Genomic DNA, 20021 nt, shown 5'->3' with positions numbered 1-20021 from the left:
ACCCCTTCTGACACCCATCGACCATTTGGCAAAAACATTAAGGATGGAACAAATACCAGGCCTGATATCATGTCAGGATGACAACGAGTTATATCAGATGGGAACTTGACCGCAGATTCTTCACATTACTCTCCACCATTGCAGACAGCATGGCTGGTTGCTTTCATGCCTCCATCTGTGGGTTTCATTTTCAGAGACTTCAGATATGTGTTCAGATTTATGGGACTGCGCAATTAAAGGTAGCAGGTCTTTACACGTTAAGGGGAATTTACCAATATTATTTCACTGTTTGTACACCCCGTCCATTAATCTAAAATTGGACCCCCACCCCGGCCTCTGTAATTGCATAACTATAACACTATTCTTAACAGTACACATAAAGTGATTTTAAGTTATTTTCTTTGACTATACTGTTTCTCATATTTGGCCAAGAGCTGTTTGGGCCTAACTTATGAAAAAAATACACCCATCAAGGCAAGACTGCATGGACTCCAGATTTCAGAAATCTTTGGTCTATTGTGGTCAATTTGGTCCCCAACCAGATTCTTTGAATAGAATAGAATGTTCTAGTGTTCTAGAACAGGCGCAGTGGCTGCTTGTGAGTGGGCCAGCAAGTAATTCAGGGTTTCTGTTTGTGTGTTGGAACCGGACCTCCAACCATGCCTGTCCAAGGCATCCAGGGTGCCTGCATCCTGTCAGTGATGTGGACTTGGCCTGTTTGGGGACTTTGGATGAACAGATTTATAGCAGGAAAAAGAATCAAAGTCATGGGCGTATTTGTTCTCACTTGTGTGCTAGATGGGAGGCCCTGGGGGACTACCCAAGGGTGGTTGTTTTTTTGTGTTTTTGGTTCCAGAAGTGTTTGTTGACTCCACTGTTAACTCTGCCCATTTGCTGGCATACAGGATTCACTTGCAGCTTGATATTTTTTGTTATACTAATCTATTTGGCGCCTCACCAATATAAACAGATTGATATTACATTGATATGACATGTTTAAATTCACCAGATATTAAAGTTGTTTTTTTTTGGCACATTGCTTTAGAGCAAGTGGAACAATCCCAATTACAAACACAGACATTAAGAGGATTTTTTTTCATAATTCGTATCTTGTTTTAATAGCCAGTATTTTTAAAAGCATGTAGAATACCAGCAATTGGAATGATCACACGTGCCAGGGACAAAACTGATCTTATTGTTTGTTAAAAATGTCAAATAAGGTTAGCATTTTAATAAGGGTCCAGGCAGGTTAGACAAAAGTATATTAGTGGCCTTTAGTGGCCTCAAAGTCATTCATTTGATATTTCTCTAGCATTTTTATACTCTGAAAACACTTGTTGTCCTGCCCTTAGGGGGTTGCAGAGGGACACTGTTAGGTGAAAATTCACTCAAGTTACCTCAGGACTCCGGAGTTGCATATAAGTATATTTATTAAACAACAACAACAAACTCGTTGGGCTCACCCACGTCCCAGCAGGTCGGAGAGAAGCACGGGCCCTCTCTCAGAGAGAGAGGGAGCCCGGGCTTACTCCCAGACTGCAGCAGACGAGAGAGAAGCAATATTAAACACATTGCACAATGTTAATATTTTCTGTCAGTCTGCCCCAGGGCAGCTGTGGCTACTGAGGTAGCTTACCACCACCGGTATGACTGTGTGTGTATGACTACTGGACTCTGTAAAGCGACTTCGGGTATATAGAGAAGCGCTATATAAAATTGAATTGATTGATTGATTGATTGATAGAAGTTTAGCGTTCTCTGCCGCCAAAACAATTTGTCAGCAGGGATAATCACTTGGTGGGTCTCTGACGTCCAAGGCTCCCTGTCTTGCAAGGATGTCAGTTTTACACAAGGTTGAAAGAAGCACAGTTCGACCCTTCTTATCACCTCTGGTCCAAACATGCTCTTGCACATATGCAGACTAAGTGGCACCTAATAATCTAAGTTACACACACACAGAAACACAGAAAAGCCATGTTCCTGCTTACATAAGCACATGATTCATACAAGATATATATTAATACAAGGCACTTGATTAATATATTCTGAAGTCATTAACAGTGTTTCGAAATGATCTCTGTCAGACACTTTGACGTACAGTTAGGTGGAATCAAATTATGGACATCTGAGTCTATGTGACAAGAATTTCCCCCAAGCATTCTTACACACATACTCACTCACAATATTTTGCTACATGTTTAAACAGCTTTAGAACATGTTGTGTAAGCACCCATGCCCCAAAAGTGATATGATTTGACAGGAGCACCATAACATCTTCTTTTGTTCATTGTTTCTGCACGTTCTGCAAAAGCTTTTATAATAGCAGTTGTACTCAAGTTACCTCAGGACTCCGGAGTTGCATATAAATATATGTATTCAACAACAACAACAAGCTTGTTGGGCTCACCCACATCCAGGCAGGCCAGAGAGAGGCACTGGCCCACTCTCAGAGAGAGAGAGCCCGGGCTCACTCCCAGACTGCAGCAGACGAGAGAGAAGCTAAATAAAACACATCACACAAGGCTTTTATAGAAAGAAGTTAGCGTTCTCTGATGGCAAAACACTTTGTCAGCAGAAATAACCAGGTGGTGGGTCTCTGACATCCGAGGTTACTATGCTTTTTGCAACGTAATGCATCAGCAAGGCAGAAGTTCTTCTTATCAGTCCTTCATTACACACACACACAGAAGGTATACTTTTAAGCACATACACAGAGTAAGAACCGCCAGCACTTAAGAATCAAAGATATAAAGAAACAGAAAAGTCATGTTTCAGCTAACAAAGACATATAATTAACACACATACAAATTATTCAACCCCCATTGCACATTAGGTTTATTGGCAAAATATACAATTTCTCAGATGTTTGCAATAAACAAATTACACAAGAACTGTTTAAGTATTTCAATTAAACTAATATTACAAGGGTTTTTATCCAAATTCAACACAAAATGCTACTTTTAATGACTACTGCAGTCTCAATATGATTCAACCCCTTCATGACAAGCATCTTCAGTACTTAGTAGAGCACCCTTTCGCTGTTATGACCTGCTGCAAACGTGGTGCATAGCCAGACACCAACTTCTGACAGCGTTTCTGAGGAATCTTAGCCCATTCCTCATGGGCAATGGCCTCTAGTTTAGTAATATTCTTGGGTGTGCGTTTTGCAACCGCCTTCTTCAAATCCCACCAGAGATTTTCGATGGGGTTCAAGGAAGGCGACTGTGAAGGCTACTCTAGAATCTTCCATTTCTTTTTCTGAAACCAAGCCTTGGTGGACTTTGAGGTATGCTTGGGATCATTGTCCTGTTGAAAGGTCCAATGACGCTCAAGCTTCAGCTTCACCACAGACGGCATGACGTTTTTTCCTTAGATTTCCTGATACTTGACTGAATCCATTGTGCCCTTCACATGCTGCAGGTTTCCAGTGCCAGAGGCAGCAAAGCAGCCCCAGAGCATCACTGAGCCACGGCCATGCTTCACTGTGGGCAGGGAGTTCTTTTCAGCATATGCTTCATTCTTCTTCCTCCAGACATACTGCTGATCCATAGGTCCGAAAAGTTCCAGTTATGTTTCATCGCTCCACAGAACAGAATTCCAAAACTTTGGTGGCTTATTTATATGGTTTTCAGCATATTGGAGCCGACTTTTCTTGTGCTTTTGGGTCAGTAGTGGTGTGCGTCTTGGAGTCCGGGCATGGAACCCTTTAGAGTTTAGTATGCGCCTTACTGTGCGAACTGAAACCTCAGTGCCTGCTGCCACTAAGTCTTGCTGCAGGTGTTTTTCAGTCACTCTAGGGTTTTTGACCACTTCCCTCCTCAGGAATCTGGTGGCAGCCACTGATAGCTTGAACTTGAAAACTATGCTCCCAACCGTATCTCTACGGACATTCAGTGCTTTTGCTATCTTTTTGAATCCTTTTCCCTGTTTGTGCAAGGCAATGATCTCTTCTCTGAACTTTTTGGACAATTATTTTGACTTAGCCATGTTTCTAACATGCAATCAAACGTCACTCTCAACAAAACCCTAGCCAGTCCAGGTATTTATGTGTTCTATCTCAAGCACACCTGAACTAATGAAGCCCTTGATTAGTTGCACCAGGTGTGCTTGAGACAGTGGGTTGAATAATTTCAAAGGGTGCCCTACTAAGTACTGAAGATGCTTGTCATGAAGGGGTTGAATAATTTTGAGACTGCAGTAGTGATTAAAAGTAGCATTACGTGTTGAATTTGGATGAAAACCATGGTAATATTAGTTTTATTGAACTATTTCAACAGTTGTCTAATTTGTTTATTGCAAACAGCTGAAAAATTGTACAATTTGCCAATAAGCCTAATACGCAATGGGGGTTGAATAATTTTGATTGCAACTGTACATACTGAATTGAAGTCAGAGTTTCATATTTCCCTACCAGACTGCAAACATTATTAATGTATTGGGGCAATCAGGTGTTTGTCCTATACACCAGTATGGGCAAGATCAGGGGATTAGTGGAATTATTGCATAGACCTCAAACATGTACTTTTGTTGCCTAATGTCCAGCTAATCGCATAAAACACTGCCCAGTTCTCCAGAGCCATCTCTACATGGCCTAACCATTCCAAAATACAATCAGTCAGTCAGTCAATCATTCATTCAACAGGTGAAAAAAAATATGTTTATCTTTGTTGAAGCACAGGCCAGGGACAGGGACTTTGCAGTTGCACTCTTGTTTCTTATTTCTGACATATCTTTCAAAGAAGTCAGCAGCCTCCGCAAGGCATTTCACTGGTTTAGACATTTCAAATGTACTAAATCCACTAATAATTACCAACCAGGTTTAGACCACAGGATTATGGTTGTCTCCAGAAGTATACAGCTGGCTCCTCTGGGCCAACTCTGTACTGCTCTGTTCTGCTGGATGCCTGTGCCAGCGATGATAATAAAAGGGTGTGGCATAAACAGCTTAACTTGATCATAGACCCATCATGCATGGTTATTTTGGTGGCGGGCTGTGAGTTATGCTGGCTGCAGGTGGAGACAGGGCAGACTGGTTCAGAGAACAGGGCTAGGGTGGAGGAACTAGCACAGCTGTGAGTTGGCTTATGAACCTCTACCTTTCCTATGCAGTGGTGTGCTGGAACTGAGGAGAGCTGTCACACACACACACAGGGAGGCCACATCAGAGAAAGAGACGGGCACGCCAGCCCATGGCATCTACTGTAGTTAAAAAGAGGCTTTTTGTTTAGAGACATAACAGGTGCGCTCTGGACTGCTGGGCTAACCTGTTGTAGGAACGCACTGTATTTATTTTTGGTTCATGTGTGTGCAGCTGACAAAATAAATCTATTATCTTGCGAATATGTGCTGAAATGAACTAAAAATAAACAATTGCTTTTGCTACAGTTCTATACACAGGCTGGTAATGAGGGCATTCCAGCACAAAGCACGTAGACATTTATCACCTGTGGATCTATGGCTTGGTGCCATTGCATTGCAACACTGTAGCAAACCTGGGGTGCGTTAGTTGTCAGTAAAATAATCTTTAATCAAACAGGGGATGAAATAACATGGCACTAGGATGGTGGTCAAAATGGATAGGGTATGAAAGATGACTCCCCCAAACTTGGCAAGAGTCCAGATATCCAGACATGCTTGAACACATACCATTGTGATAATTTATCGCTGTCTCTATATCTGTTTAAAGTGGCTGCCCAACTTCCTGTAAAATGAGGAAATGTCTGTTTATAGGCTGGAAAAAAAAGAATAGCACTGAATTCACACAGAAGATTATTCAGTTTGATGAAATCCAGCGACGACACAACAAAGAGACTTGACAAATTGAGGAGGACAACTTCATTTATCACAATGGATTTGGTGAGACTGTTTTAAGAGTCAGAGTGTGTGGCAAAACTTTAGTCCATGGTTTCCTGTCAGTCAAAAGGGTTAACTGAAATTGCTTTGGTAGAGAAACAGTTTAACTGTTTTCGACATTTGTCATAAAAGGGGATGTGGGTTGGCAATTGCAGACAGAAATTACAGACACAAGACTGAGCTCTAGACAGTGGCAAAATGGGTTAAGAGATCTAAGTTTCTTCTTGTATTGCGCACTGGTATTGTCTGATGTGCCTTTCTGTACATTACGTTTTTAAATAAATCATTTACCATGGTGTCTTTTGATTACAGTGACTGTTGAATAGCACAATCAAAACCAGGAATTGTCCGAAAAGAGCTTTTAAAAATCATCTCACAACAATCAGCAAAGGCAGCAGGACTCCATTTGCAGCTGGGCAAAAAAAAACATGCAACCAGCGAGCCAGTGTTGCATTATGGGATGTTGTTATTGTATTCAGGTGAGGAGGCCATTGAAGCAGATCACTTTCAAGTTGTTTGGGGTAACATGAGAGTTACAATGGGGCATTGCATAATTCCTTTCACAGTTAAAGGAATCAACTTTTTCATGACCAAATCCAAACTCCACATGACAGCATGGCCAGCTAAATGAATAATTTAGATTAGGTATGGTTTACAGAGGCTCATGGGGAGGCTTGGAATAATCTGGCCCACGTCCAGTAAAGCAGCGTGTGTCTTGTCAGGTCACATTTGAATTCTCAAACTTGAAATAGGAGACTGCATGGAGAACATGTGGGTAAACACTGACATCTTTGCAGAATCTGCTAAAAAAAATCCAAATATGGCACAAATGCCAATGGGATTAGACCAGGCAGACACTGACCAGCACAGCTCTCACACTTGGCATGTGAACGGCCCTGTAGGCTTGTTTTGAATCGAAGCATAATTGTGACATGACAGGAAAGCTAGTATGAAATATTAGTTTGGAAAGATGAAATGAGTTTCTCCCTCTGTCGCTTTACCCTTCTCCTATCTAACACCACCCACCCCCTGCTTATCTCTAATACTATAGCCTTGAATGTGATGCCAAGTACAAAGTCTTCAGCTGATGAAACTGGAACAAGAACTTTAACCCGGGGATAAAAAACTCAGTTTGCTGTCCTTTTTAAAGTGAAGTGTACTACTATTACTATAACTACAATTTTTTTTTTGCACTAATAATTAAAATCCTCTTTTTCAAGTCTATTTTTTTGTATAGTATATAGTATATATATATGAGGAGGCCATACAGGGAAAACATACAGGATTAAAACACAAACCTTTACAAGATGCTGTCAGCTGAAAAAGATGGCTTTGTCTGGACTCTCTAAGATCACAGAGTTGAGGGAGAGTTTGGATGAGCTGTACACATAACCTGACACTGAAATCTGACCATCTAAATCTTTGTGTGAGCACGTCTTAGACCAGGATCAAGTGTATGTAATACTAATCACCAAATATCAACACAACTATGTTCTCAGAGGGTGTTGAATCTCAGTGCATGTAAGTGGATTTTTAATGGTTCAATGGTTGGCATCAGCCAATGCTCACAAATCATCTATGCTGTTACACAAACTGGCCCATTCAGCATCAGGCCGAGAGGCATCTTTTGTTATGCAAGTAGACGTGCAAAATGACATTTGGGAACAAAGGTAGCTTAGGCAACTCTTTGCGTCAGACGGAAAGACCTGCGTGGACAAGAGGATAGGAGCCGTGCGTAGGGGTTCAATGACACCAGGAGGCCTACTAAGTTAGACATCTAAGAGTAGCTAAATACATTAAAATCATAATAATAATGCATTATAAATTCAATTAATAAATACAAAGAACTGTTGATCGTTACAGATGAGGTTTTAAATGCTAAACTCCCATTAGGAAAGCCTTTTTTGACTGAAGAGTGTATGAAGAGTTCTTTCCAGTAGGCGCAGTGATGTTGACGTTAGGCTGTTCTATTTCGGACACTGTAACTGTGACGTGTAGGTGGCCTGGAAAGTAGCATGGTTTCTCAGAAGCGAAAATGCAGTGTTGGTCACTAAAAGTAGCAAATAGGCTTTACAATTATTTATCTTATTCATCTAGCCAGTTCTAATGCCATGGTTTAAACGCGACGTTCCCTCCCCGATTTTTGCTCCTCCCCTGCATACATTTGCACGGCATCCAACTAGAGTGGTTCATTTTAGCTAGCGACAGTCTTTCTCCCTACAGGTAGCCTGAAAAACGAAGACATTCACAGACTGCTAGTGCACAACGACGTAGACTCGAAAGTACCGAGTTCGAAACAGCAGTCATTTAAGTCAGGGCAACTCCAACAGACAATATGTCCAGTGAAAACACGGGTCTCGTCTATTTGATCACCGGAGGATGTGGTTTCCTTGGACAGCACCTGTTACAAGTTCTTCTTGAGAAGGAAGACAAAGTCTCAGAGATTCGCCTGTTTGACAAACACATTGACACTAGTCTGAAGGATCGAAGCACAGGTGAGCCATTGTCTAGCCTACTCTCAATATGTCTTTGAAGTTGATGGTGAAGGCTATGCAATAGCATATGGGTTGTTTTCCAGCGAGTGTAGATTAACATGAATTATTTCATAAAGTTCGATTGTAAATAAACTGTAAATAACATCGCACTAAAGATACACCAGTTTGAAGTGGGGATACGTTTTATATGGTCTTAGGATGTCATGAAATGAAATGTTCTGATCTCACGTTTCGCTAGTCAACAAGACAATTAAACTGAAGAAAGAATAGGCCTGTTTTATGCTGTAGCCTAATATAGGCTGTTCATATTGAAGTTCCTTAAAATTACTCAGCTTGTGTGATAATGTCAATCAAGTAGAGGGACGGAAAGAACTCGGCAGTCTTTGTAAAGGAAAGACACTAGACAGGGCAGGATGGGAGCACGTCATTTGAAATTTTAGAGGAAAGACCTTAGGAAAACGAGGTGACGAGCGCCCTATGGATGACCGCCATGGGTCAATGGTAAGTGCCAACGGCGTGCGTCACTGGTGCCTCGGTCAACTACATTGCCAATTTGTTCTTGTCTTATTGCCAATTTGTTCTTGTCTTATTGCCAGCCTGTTCTCAATAGTCTCATACTGAGAGTAATTAAGAGAGCATTTCATCTGACCAAAGCGTTCAGCATTTTTCTACCATGGATAGAAAAGAGCGTCCCTTGTATAGGTCACAACGGCTTATGCCCTCAGATTGACCTGATACAGGTTTTAGTGGAAATCCGAGTCTAATTGATTTTAATAAAACTGACTCACTCCAGCCTGGTTTGCGCATTTAAACTGTGAATTATCTGCAGCATCTATGCCGGCACTACTATGGCACAACAGTTTGTACCCTTCAAATGAACGCTCCAGATGGCACACTTGCACTGGGGGCCTAATTTGGTTAGATTAGATGATGTGGAAGGATTGCTGATATTCATGTCTCAGGCGAGGTAGGAAAACATTGTTGCTCCTTAGAGGGAGGTAAAGAGACTACAGAAGATTTTAACCTAATGTATTCAGAGTAACACCGGACAAAAATGAAAGCCAACCCGCATCTGGGGAATGTCCCCCTAATGTGGGGTTCGCTTTGAACTGTGTAGGAGATGACCTTGGTAACAACTTTGGTACATCTGATTACACTGCCTTTTAAGTTACAGTTCATTGAACTGTATAACCGGCTGTGGGCTTGGAGTAATGATAGGGAGCGGATCTTAGGCAGCAGCTGCTGAGTGATAAAGAATTGTTAGTAAACACTCTGCTCCTCAACATCAGCACACTGTGATTGAGTATGTAGTTGTGTAGAGTTGTGTTTGTATTTTTAGAGCGTTCTAGGGCGTCCACAGCCACAACTGCCTGGAAGTCTGTGCTTTAGGTTGTTTATGAGGTGGGGGCGGTACAGAACAGTGACAGAAACTATTTGTCACCTACAAACACAATACAAATGGGGTAGAGGAAATAAACGTTTTCAGGAGAAGGCGGAATTGTCGGCACACTATTTCAGGCTGAGGCACTACACGTATGAGTTTATGTCAAGAGGAAGTTTGTGGGTGGATTACGGCACACTATATCTGTTTCTTTGCAAAGAAAGCAGCTAATAATATAGTTTGCATGATGCAAACAAGGACATCAGGGTTTGTAAGAACTCCACAATCCTCTGTAAATGTCCCATCAGTCCAGCTGCAACTATCGCTGTGAGGGCACACCAATCTATAATGCTAACATTAGCATCACTGTTATAATATATATAAAAAAAAGTTAGACAGGGGTCTTATATTATAACAGTGATGCTAATGTTAGCATTATAGATTAGTGTGCCCTCACAGCGATGCTAATGTTAGAATTTTAGATTGGTTTGCTCTAACAGTGATAAGCTGATAGAGGCTATGAGGCTGGGCCATTGATCACGTCACAGGTTAAAGCTTAACCACCTGCTTTTGATTGCAGCAAAATTGCTGTGAGTGCTTCAATAAGTTGTAATTGTTGGCCTCGAACTCTATCCAGTTTATGGGTGGTAATTTGGTATGCCTGTCTCTGATTTATTTTGTTGTTGTTGGATTGTAACTCTACACTCAGTCATGCTCATCTGTTGCTGACCCCGTGTCTCCCCCTCTCTCTCGCTTACTCGCGCTCGCAGATCGGGTGAAAGTGTCTGTGATCCAGGGCGATATCACAGATTACCCCAGTGTGTTGGAGGTCTCCAGGGGAGCCCACCTGGTCATTCACACAGCCAGTTTGGTGGATGTCTGGAACAGAGTCCCTGAGAAACTCATACACACTGTCAATGTGCAAGGTGAGTAGCCCATGGGAAATAGAGTGGGCAAAGAAATGGGGGGGGACAACAATGGAGAGGGGTGTAGTCTACTGGCAGGATAGTGTGGAGAGGGGAGTATGTAGTATACTGGCAGGATAGTGTGGAGAGGGGTGTAGTCTACTGGCAGGATAGTGTGGAGAGGGGTGTAGTCTACTGGCAGGATAGTGTGGAGAGGGGTGTAGTCTACTGGCAGGATAGTGTGGAGAGGGGTGTAGTCTACTGGCAGGATAGTGTGGAGAGGGGTGTAGTCTACTGGCAGGATAGTGTGGAGAGGGGTGTAGTCTACTGGCAGGATAGTGTGGAGTGGGGTGTAGTCTACTGGCAGGATAGTGTGGAGAGGGGAGTATGTAGTATACTGGCAGGATAGTGTGGAGAGGGGTGTAGTCTACTGGTGTAGTCTACTTGGGAGGGGGGCGGTCAGAGGGGATTAGTTCGGGGAATTCAATAATTAGAGGGGAAGGGGGAAGAAAGCCAAGTTAATAATGTGTTAGAAAAGATCAAAAGAGCAGACTGTATGGGAGGAAGGAAGAGAGGAAGCGAGAAACAGGGATTTGCATTTGGGGAAAAAAAAACCACAAGCCACTTTTCTGCATTAATTGTCAGTTCCCAAAAGTCATGTCCTACTTTCCTTTAACGGGTAATTGAGGCCCAGCAAATGATTCAGACATCAGACACCTCCACAACCCCACACCCAGGTGTGCGCACGGGTGGAGCAGGGTTGTCTGGTAGGTTTTTGTGAGCCGTTATTTGCTTCAAAATAGAACATCTGTGACTGTTTTCCTGTCTGGTTGTTCACATTTTACTAATTAAATGGATGACATTCCCTGGTTCCTACCATGCCCTAGCTTATTTTAGAATTCTTGTGCTTGAGCTCAGTGTTTAGGAAACATCGCTAAGAAAATGTACTAGCATGCTCGGGCAAGATGCCGCTCTTACCAATGCTGTGCTATCTTGGATACTCTGATACATTACATAGTACACTCTAGAACAGGGGTGGGCAATTCATTTCCCCAAGGGGCCACATGAGATAGTGGGACTGATGTGGAGGGCCGGACCAATAGGCTGAACTCAATTCTGCTCAATATAAGTTGTATCTCTTTATAAAAAAAACATTACATTGTATGGTTTTGATTAACTGCTACTGGTAAGAGTAGATGTTACATTTAGGCTATCAAAAAAATTGGTGCAGGCATAGTAAAAACACCAACATTATTTAATCAACATTTAATCAACATTCACCAAAACGATTTTGAAAATGAGCATGTTTTTGCAGTATTAAAGGTGTTCCCAGACGATCAATACACATGGCACACACACACACACAAGCAAGCTTGCAATGCAATAGTATACAAATTAATAGTAATATCAATTTTTATCATCGCAAATGGTCGCAGTGACGCACACACGCACGAATGTAGGCCTACGGAAATAAAAAAACATCCCGCTTATTATACGGTTACTTGCCAAAACAATAGAAGACATTTCTCCAAAATAACTCTTTTTAATGATTTTGTTGCCGTTTAGTTCTTCACGCAAATGCGAAGCAACTCAGCAACCCACCTTCTGACTTCAAGTTTCAATGACTTTCAGTTACGTTAAATGACCGGACTACTTGCGTTGCGGAATGATATGAAAGATGTGAATTATAAGCACAAAACCCGTTGCCAATGACAGCAGTCATACATTTTTCGCAGCAGTGAATATAAAGAAATTACAGACCTGTGAACGTTGGGATGGCCCATTCAAATCAAAGGAACGTTTTGGAACATTCTGAAGAGCCGTATAATAAGTACAGGTTTTACGTTTGATTCCTAATTTACAATTGACCTCCGCGGGCCGCACAGGGACAGCCAAAGGGCCGCAAATTGCCCTTGGGCCGCACTTTGCCCAGGTCTGCTCTAGAATGTAGTGTGAAACAATAATCAAATGCTGATCTTGGCATGGTTCTTTTTTTGGGGTGGGGGGGGGGGGGGGGCAGTTATTCCCAAAACTTTCCACATGACGACAAGAAGTGTTATGATGCAGGAACAGTCCTTCCCTGTGTCCTCCCTGATAGTTTTGCATCTGATGACTTAGTTAGTATCTGCCTGTCATGTGTCTAACAGGGATAAAGCAGATTAACTTGCGTGCATGACTCATTGAGGTGCATTTCATGTGACCGACAGAAAGCTATCTGGATTGCATGTAGGCCTACTGCGTATGTAAACACATACATGTTGCATATTCAAAAGCACTCTCCTCACTAGATGAATTGCTGGGCCATTCTAAGGGGCCTACCAATCAACAGTCAACAACCAGTAGGGATGTCTAAGTGTTTGTTTGAAATGTAGTTGAAAATGCCGGCAGTGCTAGAGCTAGATACAAACAGTAGAAGCAAAAAATTGAAGCGGGAGCAAGAAGAATGTGTAATAGTATTCATTGAGGGCAAAGCCTTTCATTTGGGAAAAGCCTATAATATCAGCCTGTACCATTGGTGGCCAAGTAGGAAGTATAGCAATCCCATAGTGGTTGATGCCGATTGGTTAAAGGCTGGTCCAGTGGTTTCCGAATGAACATTTGTTTCCTTTGTTTTTTCCAGCTCTAGTCTCACAGAATTCCATCTGGAGCTCAAAGTGTTCCAACTTCTGTGTCAGTCATTCATATTTCTTTCCACCTTGTATGCTACTTCTAAGTTACACAGGAAAAGATGTTACATTCCTTGTGCTATTTCTAAATCCTTTTCCTTGTACTCATTTGTACTACTTTGATTAGGAACATTGGAGCTTCCAATTTACAACATGTGGGATATGCTCAGTTTGTATCACTTAGTTAATTCTAAATGGAAGGATGAAGGTATATATCTATTGTAATAGAAGGAAGGATGAATGAATGTATATGTCTATTGTAATAGAAGAGCAAATTACATATGGTCATATCCTGTTGGTTGTGCCTGTTGTGTAGCCTTGTCATCCATCTCCTCTCCTCTTCTCCACAAAAATGTCCATTCTGCTTTTGATTAACTCTGCATATCGCATCTGAACATAATTCAACTCAAAGCACAGTTTTCAAATAGGTGGTTTCTTGTCACTAAAGCATTCTTTTGGAGCTTGTGGTAAACAAAAACAATCATCCACGCTTCCATATCCTCAAGGTATTTTGGTCCTCATCCAAATAAAAGATTGATCCTGAACACATGGTATTTGACCTGTTGCACTCTCTCCTCGTGTCTGTTCATGTCTTTTCTCAATCTCTCTTCATCCTTGCCTGAAAATGAGAAGGGTAAACATTTGAATTTTAATTCCACCATTAGTTCCAGTACATGTAAATATCTGTGAACTCAGTCCTGTACTTTATTATGTGTCAGAAACATTATTTACCAACATTGCATTATATATCTCTCTCTCTCTCTCTCTCTCTCTCTCTCTCTCTCTCTCTCTCATGTTCTCGGTACAGGGACAGAGAACATGATCAATGCCTGTGTGGAAAACGGGATCCAGTATTTAGTCTACACCAGCAGTATGGAGGTGGTGGGGCCCAATATCAAAGGAGATCCTTTCATCAGGTGACGTTTCTGTTGGAGAACTCTGCGTGCCTCGCTTTCCCTCTACACTTCTTCTATCTTTCAAACGAATTTCCCTGTAAGCTGCATCTGTCTCCAATTTCCTTTTTAGTTTTGCATGTGGTTGGTGTTGTGTGTTTACACATTCTTTTATAGGTGTGTGTGCAGGTGTGTCTAAGCTGTCAGGCCCGTATGATTGCATAAGCCCCCTAACTCCTCCACCCTGCCTCATTGTCCCCACGGATGTACTTGCTCTTGCACCCCCCCAGTGCTTCCCAATGTACTCCCCCACCCCCCCTGGCTAGAAAGTGGACAGGGGGTATTGGATTGTAGGTCTTCTTCCAGGGGGTCTTGGAGTGTGGAAGGAAGCTCTGTAAATATTTCTCAGTGTTTTCAGTTTTGAAACAAGTCCCCCTTGTTGTTGCTCCATATTGAGGATCCCTGTGGGGATGGTGGCCTACAGGAGGGCCTGCATTTTCCACATAGTTGACGTGCTATTACCACATTTACATAGAAAGCCTCAGAACATTCCAGGCATATTCCATGCAACGAATGATAAATGTTAAATGGATTTTTTTTTTTAAGCAAGTCAGATGAGCTTAAGTGTTGACACTAGAGTTGTGTGCATGTAATGAAGATGTCTAAGTCTGCGTGTAATTAGGGTTGTCAGGGAGATGTCTAAGCCTGTGTGTAATTAGGGTTGTCAGGGAGATGTCTAAGCCTGTGTGTAATAAGGCTGGTCAGGGTGTCGCTGCACAAGCTCATATTTGTAACAAGTAACATTAGTTAATCAGTTGTTCCTGTCTTACCACAGATCTTTCAGACGGTCCTCTTTTAATGCTTTAATTCATCTGTTTTGTGGGACCTGCCCTGAATCAGTATGTTGATGTGTGCACGTGCAGGCCTGTAGAATGAACCATCCAGCTGCAAACAGCTGTGTTTGGATTTGTTTTTCTGGAGATTAACATTTGTCAGACTTCAAAGTCTTTGAATCAAGTGTTTTTTTCTTGCAGAACACATGCATGATTCTAAGCAGAAACCCTTCTCTCTACCCAGAGCACTGTCCAGCGAGTCTCTTTCATTTCCAACATCTGCTCATTGACCATTAATTCCACACATTCTTCATTTGCATCTGGTTTCCACTGCAAGATTGGGTTCCCAGATGTCTGTGTTTTAATGCTTCCTCATTATCGGTCATCTTTTCCCCCTCTGTTTCCTTAATGCTTTCACTGTCCCGCATGAATCATCTTCTTTTCATCACTATAGTTTATCACGGCAGTATACTTCCTATCTGCATACTTTGTAACTGTATTCCTTTGTCTCGTTTTCTTTCCATGTTTAATGTTATCTTCCATCTGTTCTTTCTACAGGGGCGATGAAGACACAAAGTATAATGTTTACCACGACATGCCTTATCCCAGGAGCAAGGCGGCAGCAGAGAAACTGGTGATTGAGGCCAATAGCACAAAGGTACAGATCCATGCGAGAACCTCAATCTGTTTGTTGCAAAGGGAATGGTACTGAGCACTTCCACAGGCATTTGGGGGACACCTGGCAATGTAGAGTGACAGTTTTACCTGTTGATGAAAAGAAAAGGAGTAACTGTGTTACTGCCAATAAAATACAGCTACAGTAACATCAGAGTTCCAGCTTAGCAGGTTATCTTATACCACATCTTCATGGAGAAAGCAAAGGGAAGCAGCTGTGGCATGGGAAGGATATTCTAGACTAGTTATACAAAATCATCTCATTCCATAGCATGATCCTTAAGTTGATCCCACTCCACCCTGGGGTTGGCCTTTAAACCCAGCAGGGAAACCACACCCTTTAAACTACCCTTAAACCTGAAAAGTGACGCTGTGATTTTCTGCACAATTTCTTAAACCTTTGTCTTCATTCATGCCCCCCCCCCCCTCTCTGCTGCAGGTAAAAGGAGGTGCCCCTCTGTATACGTGTTCCCTAAGGCCTACCGGCATCTATGGTGAACAGCACCAGCTGATGAAGGAGTTTTACCAGAATGGGGTGCGGACCGGAGGCTGGCTGATTATGGGAATCCCTCCGGAAACAGAACATGGGCGGGTATATGCCGGTGAGTCCTGTAAAACTCATCGTTGTGGAAATTACTCCAAGTCACAGTCAAGGTCGAATGTGTCCCGTGTCACAGTCAAGGTCGGATGTGTCCCGTGTCCGGTGACAGATGTGGGGATGTGAAGGCTGATCCTTTCCTGTCCTGCTGAGAGACGCCACTTCAGAATCATTTTCTGGAAATGTTGTTTTTCATTTTTGTGTGATGGCAGTGCAATCTTTATACTGTGAAGGCCAAGTCCATCCTGGCAGCAGCAATGTCTAGCCAGGGCTGGAATGGCAGGAATCCCCCAGCATAACTAGCTAAACACAATAAAACTTTGTCTCAGTTTCAGTGACCTTAAGTGCACTATTAAAACAAAAGAAAAACTAAACTAGAATGGCAAGAACATACATTTTTGAATACATTTCCAAATATCCCTAAATATGGTAACTCAACCCTACTGTATATCAATATGTATGGGTTAAGACAAAATAAATATGAGTGAGGTATTTTGGGCCAAATCAGAGTGAAGTCATCTAGCTTAAAAAAAAAAAAATCTTATTTTTGTTTTCTTTTTAAATCTGTTTCCCAGGCAATGTGGCTTGGATGCATTTGCTGGCGGCCCGCTCACTGCGTGAGCACCCTGAGAGGTTGGGAGGGGAAGTGTACTTCTGCTACGATGACTCACCCTACAAGAGCTATGAAGAATTCAACATGCAGTTCCTGTCAGCCTTCAACTTCCGGCAAGTTCGCGTGCCGGTGTGTCTCCTGTGGTTCATTGCCTGCCTCAACGATCTGCTGCACTGGCTGCTCAAACCAGTGTGCTGCTACGCCCCGCTGCTCAACCGCTACACACTCGCTGTGGCCTGCACCTCCTTCACCGTGCTCTCCGACAAGGCCCAGCGCCACTTCCAGTACCGCCCGCTCTACGACTGGGAGCAGTGCCGAGCCCAGACCCAGAGCTGGGTTGACACTTTTCCCCTCATCACTGCCCGTGCCAAGAAGGCCTGAATACACTCTTGTGTACGCCTTCTGAATACTTACTATTTATTTTCTTACACTCATTTTCTCTTGCAATACTGTTTATGACGACATGCATTTGGCATTATTTCAATCAACTGATGAAATACTGGAATGAGTGTAAAGACAACTAATGCACATTGTTAGAGGCTATGTGATGGTATTCAACTATATTTTTATAGATATATAAAAGCCAGCCAGCCAGCTGATGGTTCTCAGATTATCTTTTCCTGTTTTCTTCACGTTAAGACTTGGCAGCATCTGCCAGACGAAGTTAAATAAAATCAGCTTCCAATTGTTTTATAATTGAAATAAACAAAAAAGCTGAAAAAAGAGTTGTTTGGAGATAAAATCTTCCACATGAAATGTCCTTTGATTTTCTGTCAAAAATGTGCAACAGAATAAACAGCACAATAGATCAGAAAGTCTGAATTAGACAGACTGAGTCTGAAAAGACAAAGTCATAACATGTGTATTGTATTGCTTTTTCATTTTGTGTACTTTTCTAGTCTCAAGTCGGTATGTATGAAGTGAACTGTATGTAGCATTAAGGTCTTGCGTTGTCAGTGTTATAAATGGCCAAGAAAGTTTGACAGATATTTGTAGTGCATCCTCTCTAGATGTTTTAACTGAGGTGATGCCCAGAGTAACAGCAAGGGTGAAAGAACAGAACGGGAACCCTAAACAACCAACTACTGGTCACATTAAGTATGGCAGTGCTTTTACAGCATAATAGCTAGTTACCTATTTGGTGATGAGTTTATGACCTACTCTGTACTTAAAAAATATGTTCAGGCTGTTTAATAGCTAGCCTAATTATTAATACAATGGACATACACCTAACATGAACCAATCCAAAGAATGGAATGATACGTAGCCGATTATAAAACCGTATTTGATCCGTCCAGATTTGATCTGTTTTAAACAAGCATGCTGATCAAATTCAATTTAGGTAGTTTAACTGCTTAACAATTTAAAAGCTTAACATTTGAGTTAAACTGATTGTTTCTACATTTAATTTCATCAATGTTAAAGCTATGAAACAGCTGATGGACATCTCTTTTTTCATTTAACGTTTAACTGATTGATGAAAGTAAATGTTAGCTGTTCAACTATAGATATTAGGTTAAGGAAAAGCTATGCAACAGCTGATGGGCATTTGGTAAAAAAAAAAAAAACATTGGTAATAAGCTATACAAGCCTCTCAATCTTTGCACCGTGGTGTTGGGAGCAACTTTTTTTTCAATGACAAAGGGGGCCAGCCATGAAAATTTGGGAATCACTGTATAAGGGTGAAAGTTTTCTGCACTAAAATGTCCCTTTTCTCCCGGTTTGCCTCTGGTATGACAAGTATGAAAGTTGTTGATATTTAAATAAATAGATATAATCTATATAAAGATAATCTCAGTCTGTTGTCATTTAGTTTAAATTGTAGTGAGTTATGAGATATACATGTAAGTGTCCTTTGCAGAATATGTGAAAAGGTTATATCTGTAGGTGAGTGGAGAAAGATTAAGTTGGAAAAGAGGCTTGCATTTTTCGCCATTAACACTTTATTGCCCTATATTCATCAGTTACCTCAGTGTCATTGTATTCATCTGTAGCATTATCAGTTAATATATCATCATATACAAACATGTAGAGGGAATAGTTTAAAATTTGTGTGTGTGTTTATATCTGCCTTACTACAGTATTACTCTGCAACTGTGTTGAATAGGGAAAAGATCTGTCTATTCCAAATATGCAAGGCTGTTTTATTATTATAATTATAATTGGCATTTCTGAGCTGGTAATTGTGTAGCTTGTGATATGTCAGATAAAAGATTGCATCTGTCATGACTATCAGAGGCATATCAATTCACACCTGTTATTAGTTTAATATATATTTAATTAAGATAAAAATTATGTCAGTTATTGACAAATTTTCCTCATTCATTATTTTATTTAGTCAAATTATTTATTTATTGTATTGTTTAGGTTAAAAATGTAAGACATAAAATGAATGTATTTGTTTAATTTCAAATAAATTGTCTTATCTTTTGAAATGTGTTGTCATGCTTTGTTACTGTTGTGTTACACTCTACAGCTAGGACAGTATCAACCAATCAATACCAAAATAAGCAGGAAAGAATTATTTTAGATACATTCTGGATAAAAGACAAATACTGTGCAGCTCAAGTACCACTTCCCCTTGTACTGTTTGTAATCTCACGCGCCTTGGTCTCAGTTAAGTATAAGTGCTGTGACGTGATAAAGGTATGTGGTAATTCTTTCCGCTCTATTGCTGCAGTGTAAGAGTCACAACCAGTAGAGACCTTCACAACAAATACATCTCATCGGTTAGGATTTGGCAGGCCAATTATATTGTCCCATTTCTTTTCAACCTTGAGCAATAATAACAACATCATCATATTATGGCTTTTTCAGTATAGCTCGAGAGTAAACACCACACTGAAGACTTAAGTAGTTTCACGGCAAATGGTTATGTGAGAATATTGTGGACTTTGAGAACTCTCGTGAAAGGTTTATGTACAGCAACAGTAATAATCATGTTGCTAAGGTTATTATTCCTGTATGTGCTTCTTCTTTCAACTTCATTGATTAGCTTACAGATTTCCAAAACGCCAGTTGTTGCGGTTGCATCATTTGGTAGTTATAGCAACACATTAGAACAAAACAAAGGAAAGATTTCCTCCCAAGCACTTAGTGGTCGGCTTAA

At 41.3% G+C, this 20021-nt stretch overlaps 1 protein-coding gene across 1 annotated transcript; it reads left to right on the top strand.

Annotated features, from left to right (window-relative positions):
* The first annotated feature begins 7987 nt into the window (after positions 1 to 7987).
* Positions 7988 to 19347, top strand: hsd3b7 (hydroxy-delta-5-steroid dehydrogenase, 3 beta- and steroid delta-isomerase). Its single transcript, XM_012825980.3, has 6 exons — positions 7988 to 8348; positions 10500 to 10655; positions 14109 to 14217; positions 15585 to 15684; positions 16141 to 16303; positions 16875 to 19347. The coding sequence occupies exons 1-6, from the start codon at positions 8189 to 8191 to the stop codon at positions 17291 to 17293; spliced, it is 1107 nt and encodes a 368-aa protein (XP_012681434.2). The 5' UTR covers positions 7988 to 8188; the 3' UTR covers positions 17294 to 19347.
* The last annotated feature ends 674 nt before the right edge of the window (positions 19348 to 20021 follow it).

The sequence above is a fragment of the Clupea harengus genome, chromosome 1 (genome assembly GCF_900700415.2).
Source record: "Clupea harengus chromosome 1, Ch_v2.0.2, whole genome shotgun sequence".
In the NCBI taxonomy this organism is placed as follows: domain Eukaryota; kingdom Metazoa; phylum Chordata; class Actinopteri; order Clupeiformes; family Clupeidae; genus Clupea; species Clupea harengus.
Note: the sequence above shows the minus strand (reverse complement) of the source record. Positions and strands in the feature narration are given on the sequence as shown.

Excerpts from the sequence above, each read along its gene's own strand:
- hsd3b7 (XM_012825980.3), top strand. The coding sequence starts at position 8,189 with ATGTCCAGTGAAAACACGGGTCTCGTCTATTTGATCACCGGAGGATGT. Across the intron at positions 10,656-14,108 it reads ACACACTGTCAATGTGCAAG|GGACAGAGAACATGATCAAT; the intron begins GTGAGTAGCCCA and ends TTCTCGGTACAG. Across the intron at positions 14,218-15,584 it reads AAAGGAGATCCTTTCATCAG|GGGCGATGAAGACACAAAGT; the intron begins GTGACGTTTCTG and ends TTCTTTCTACAG.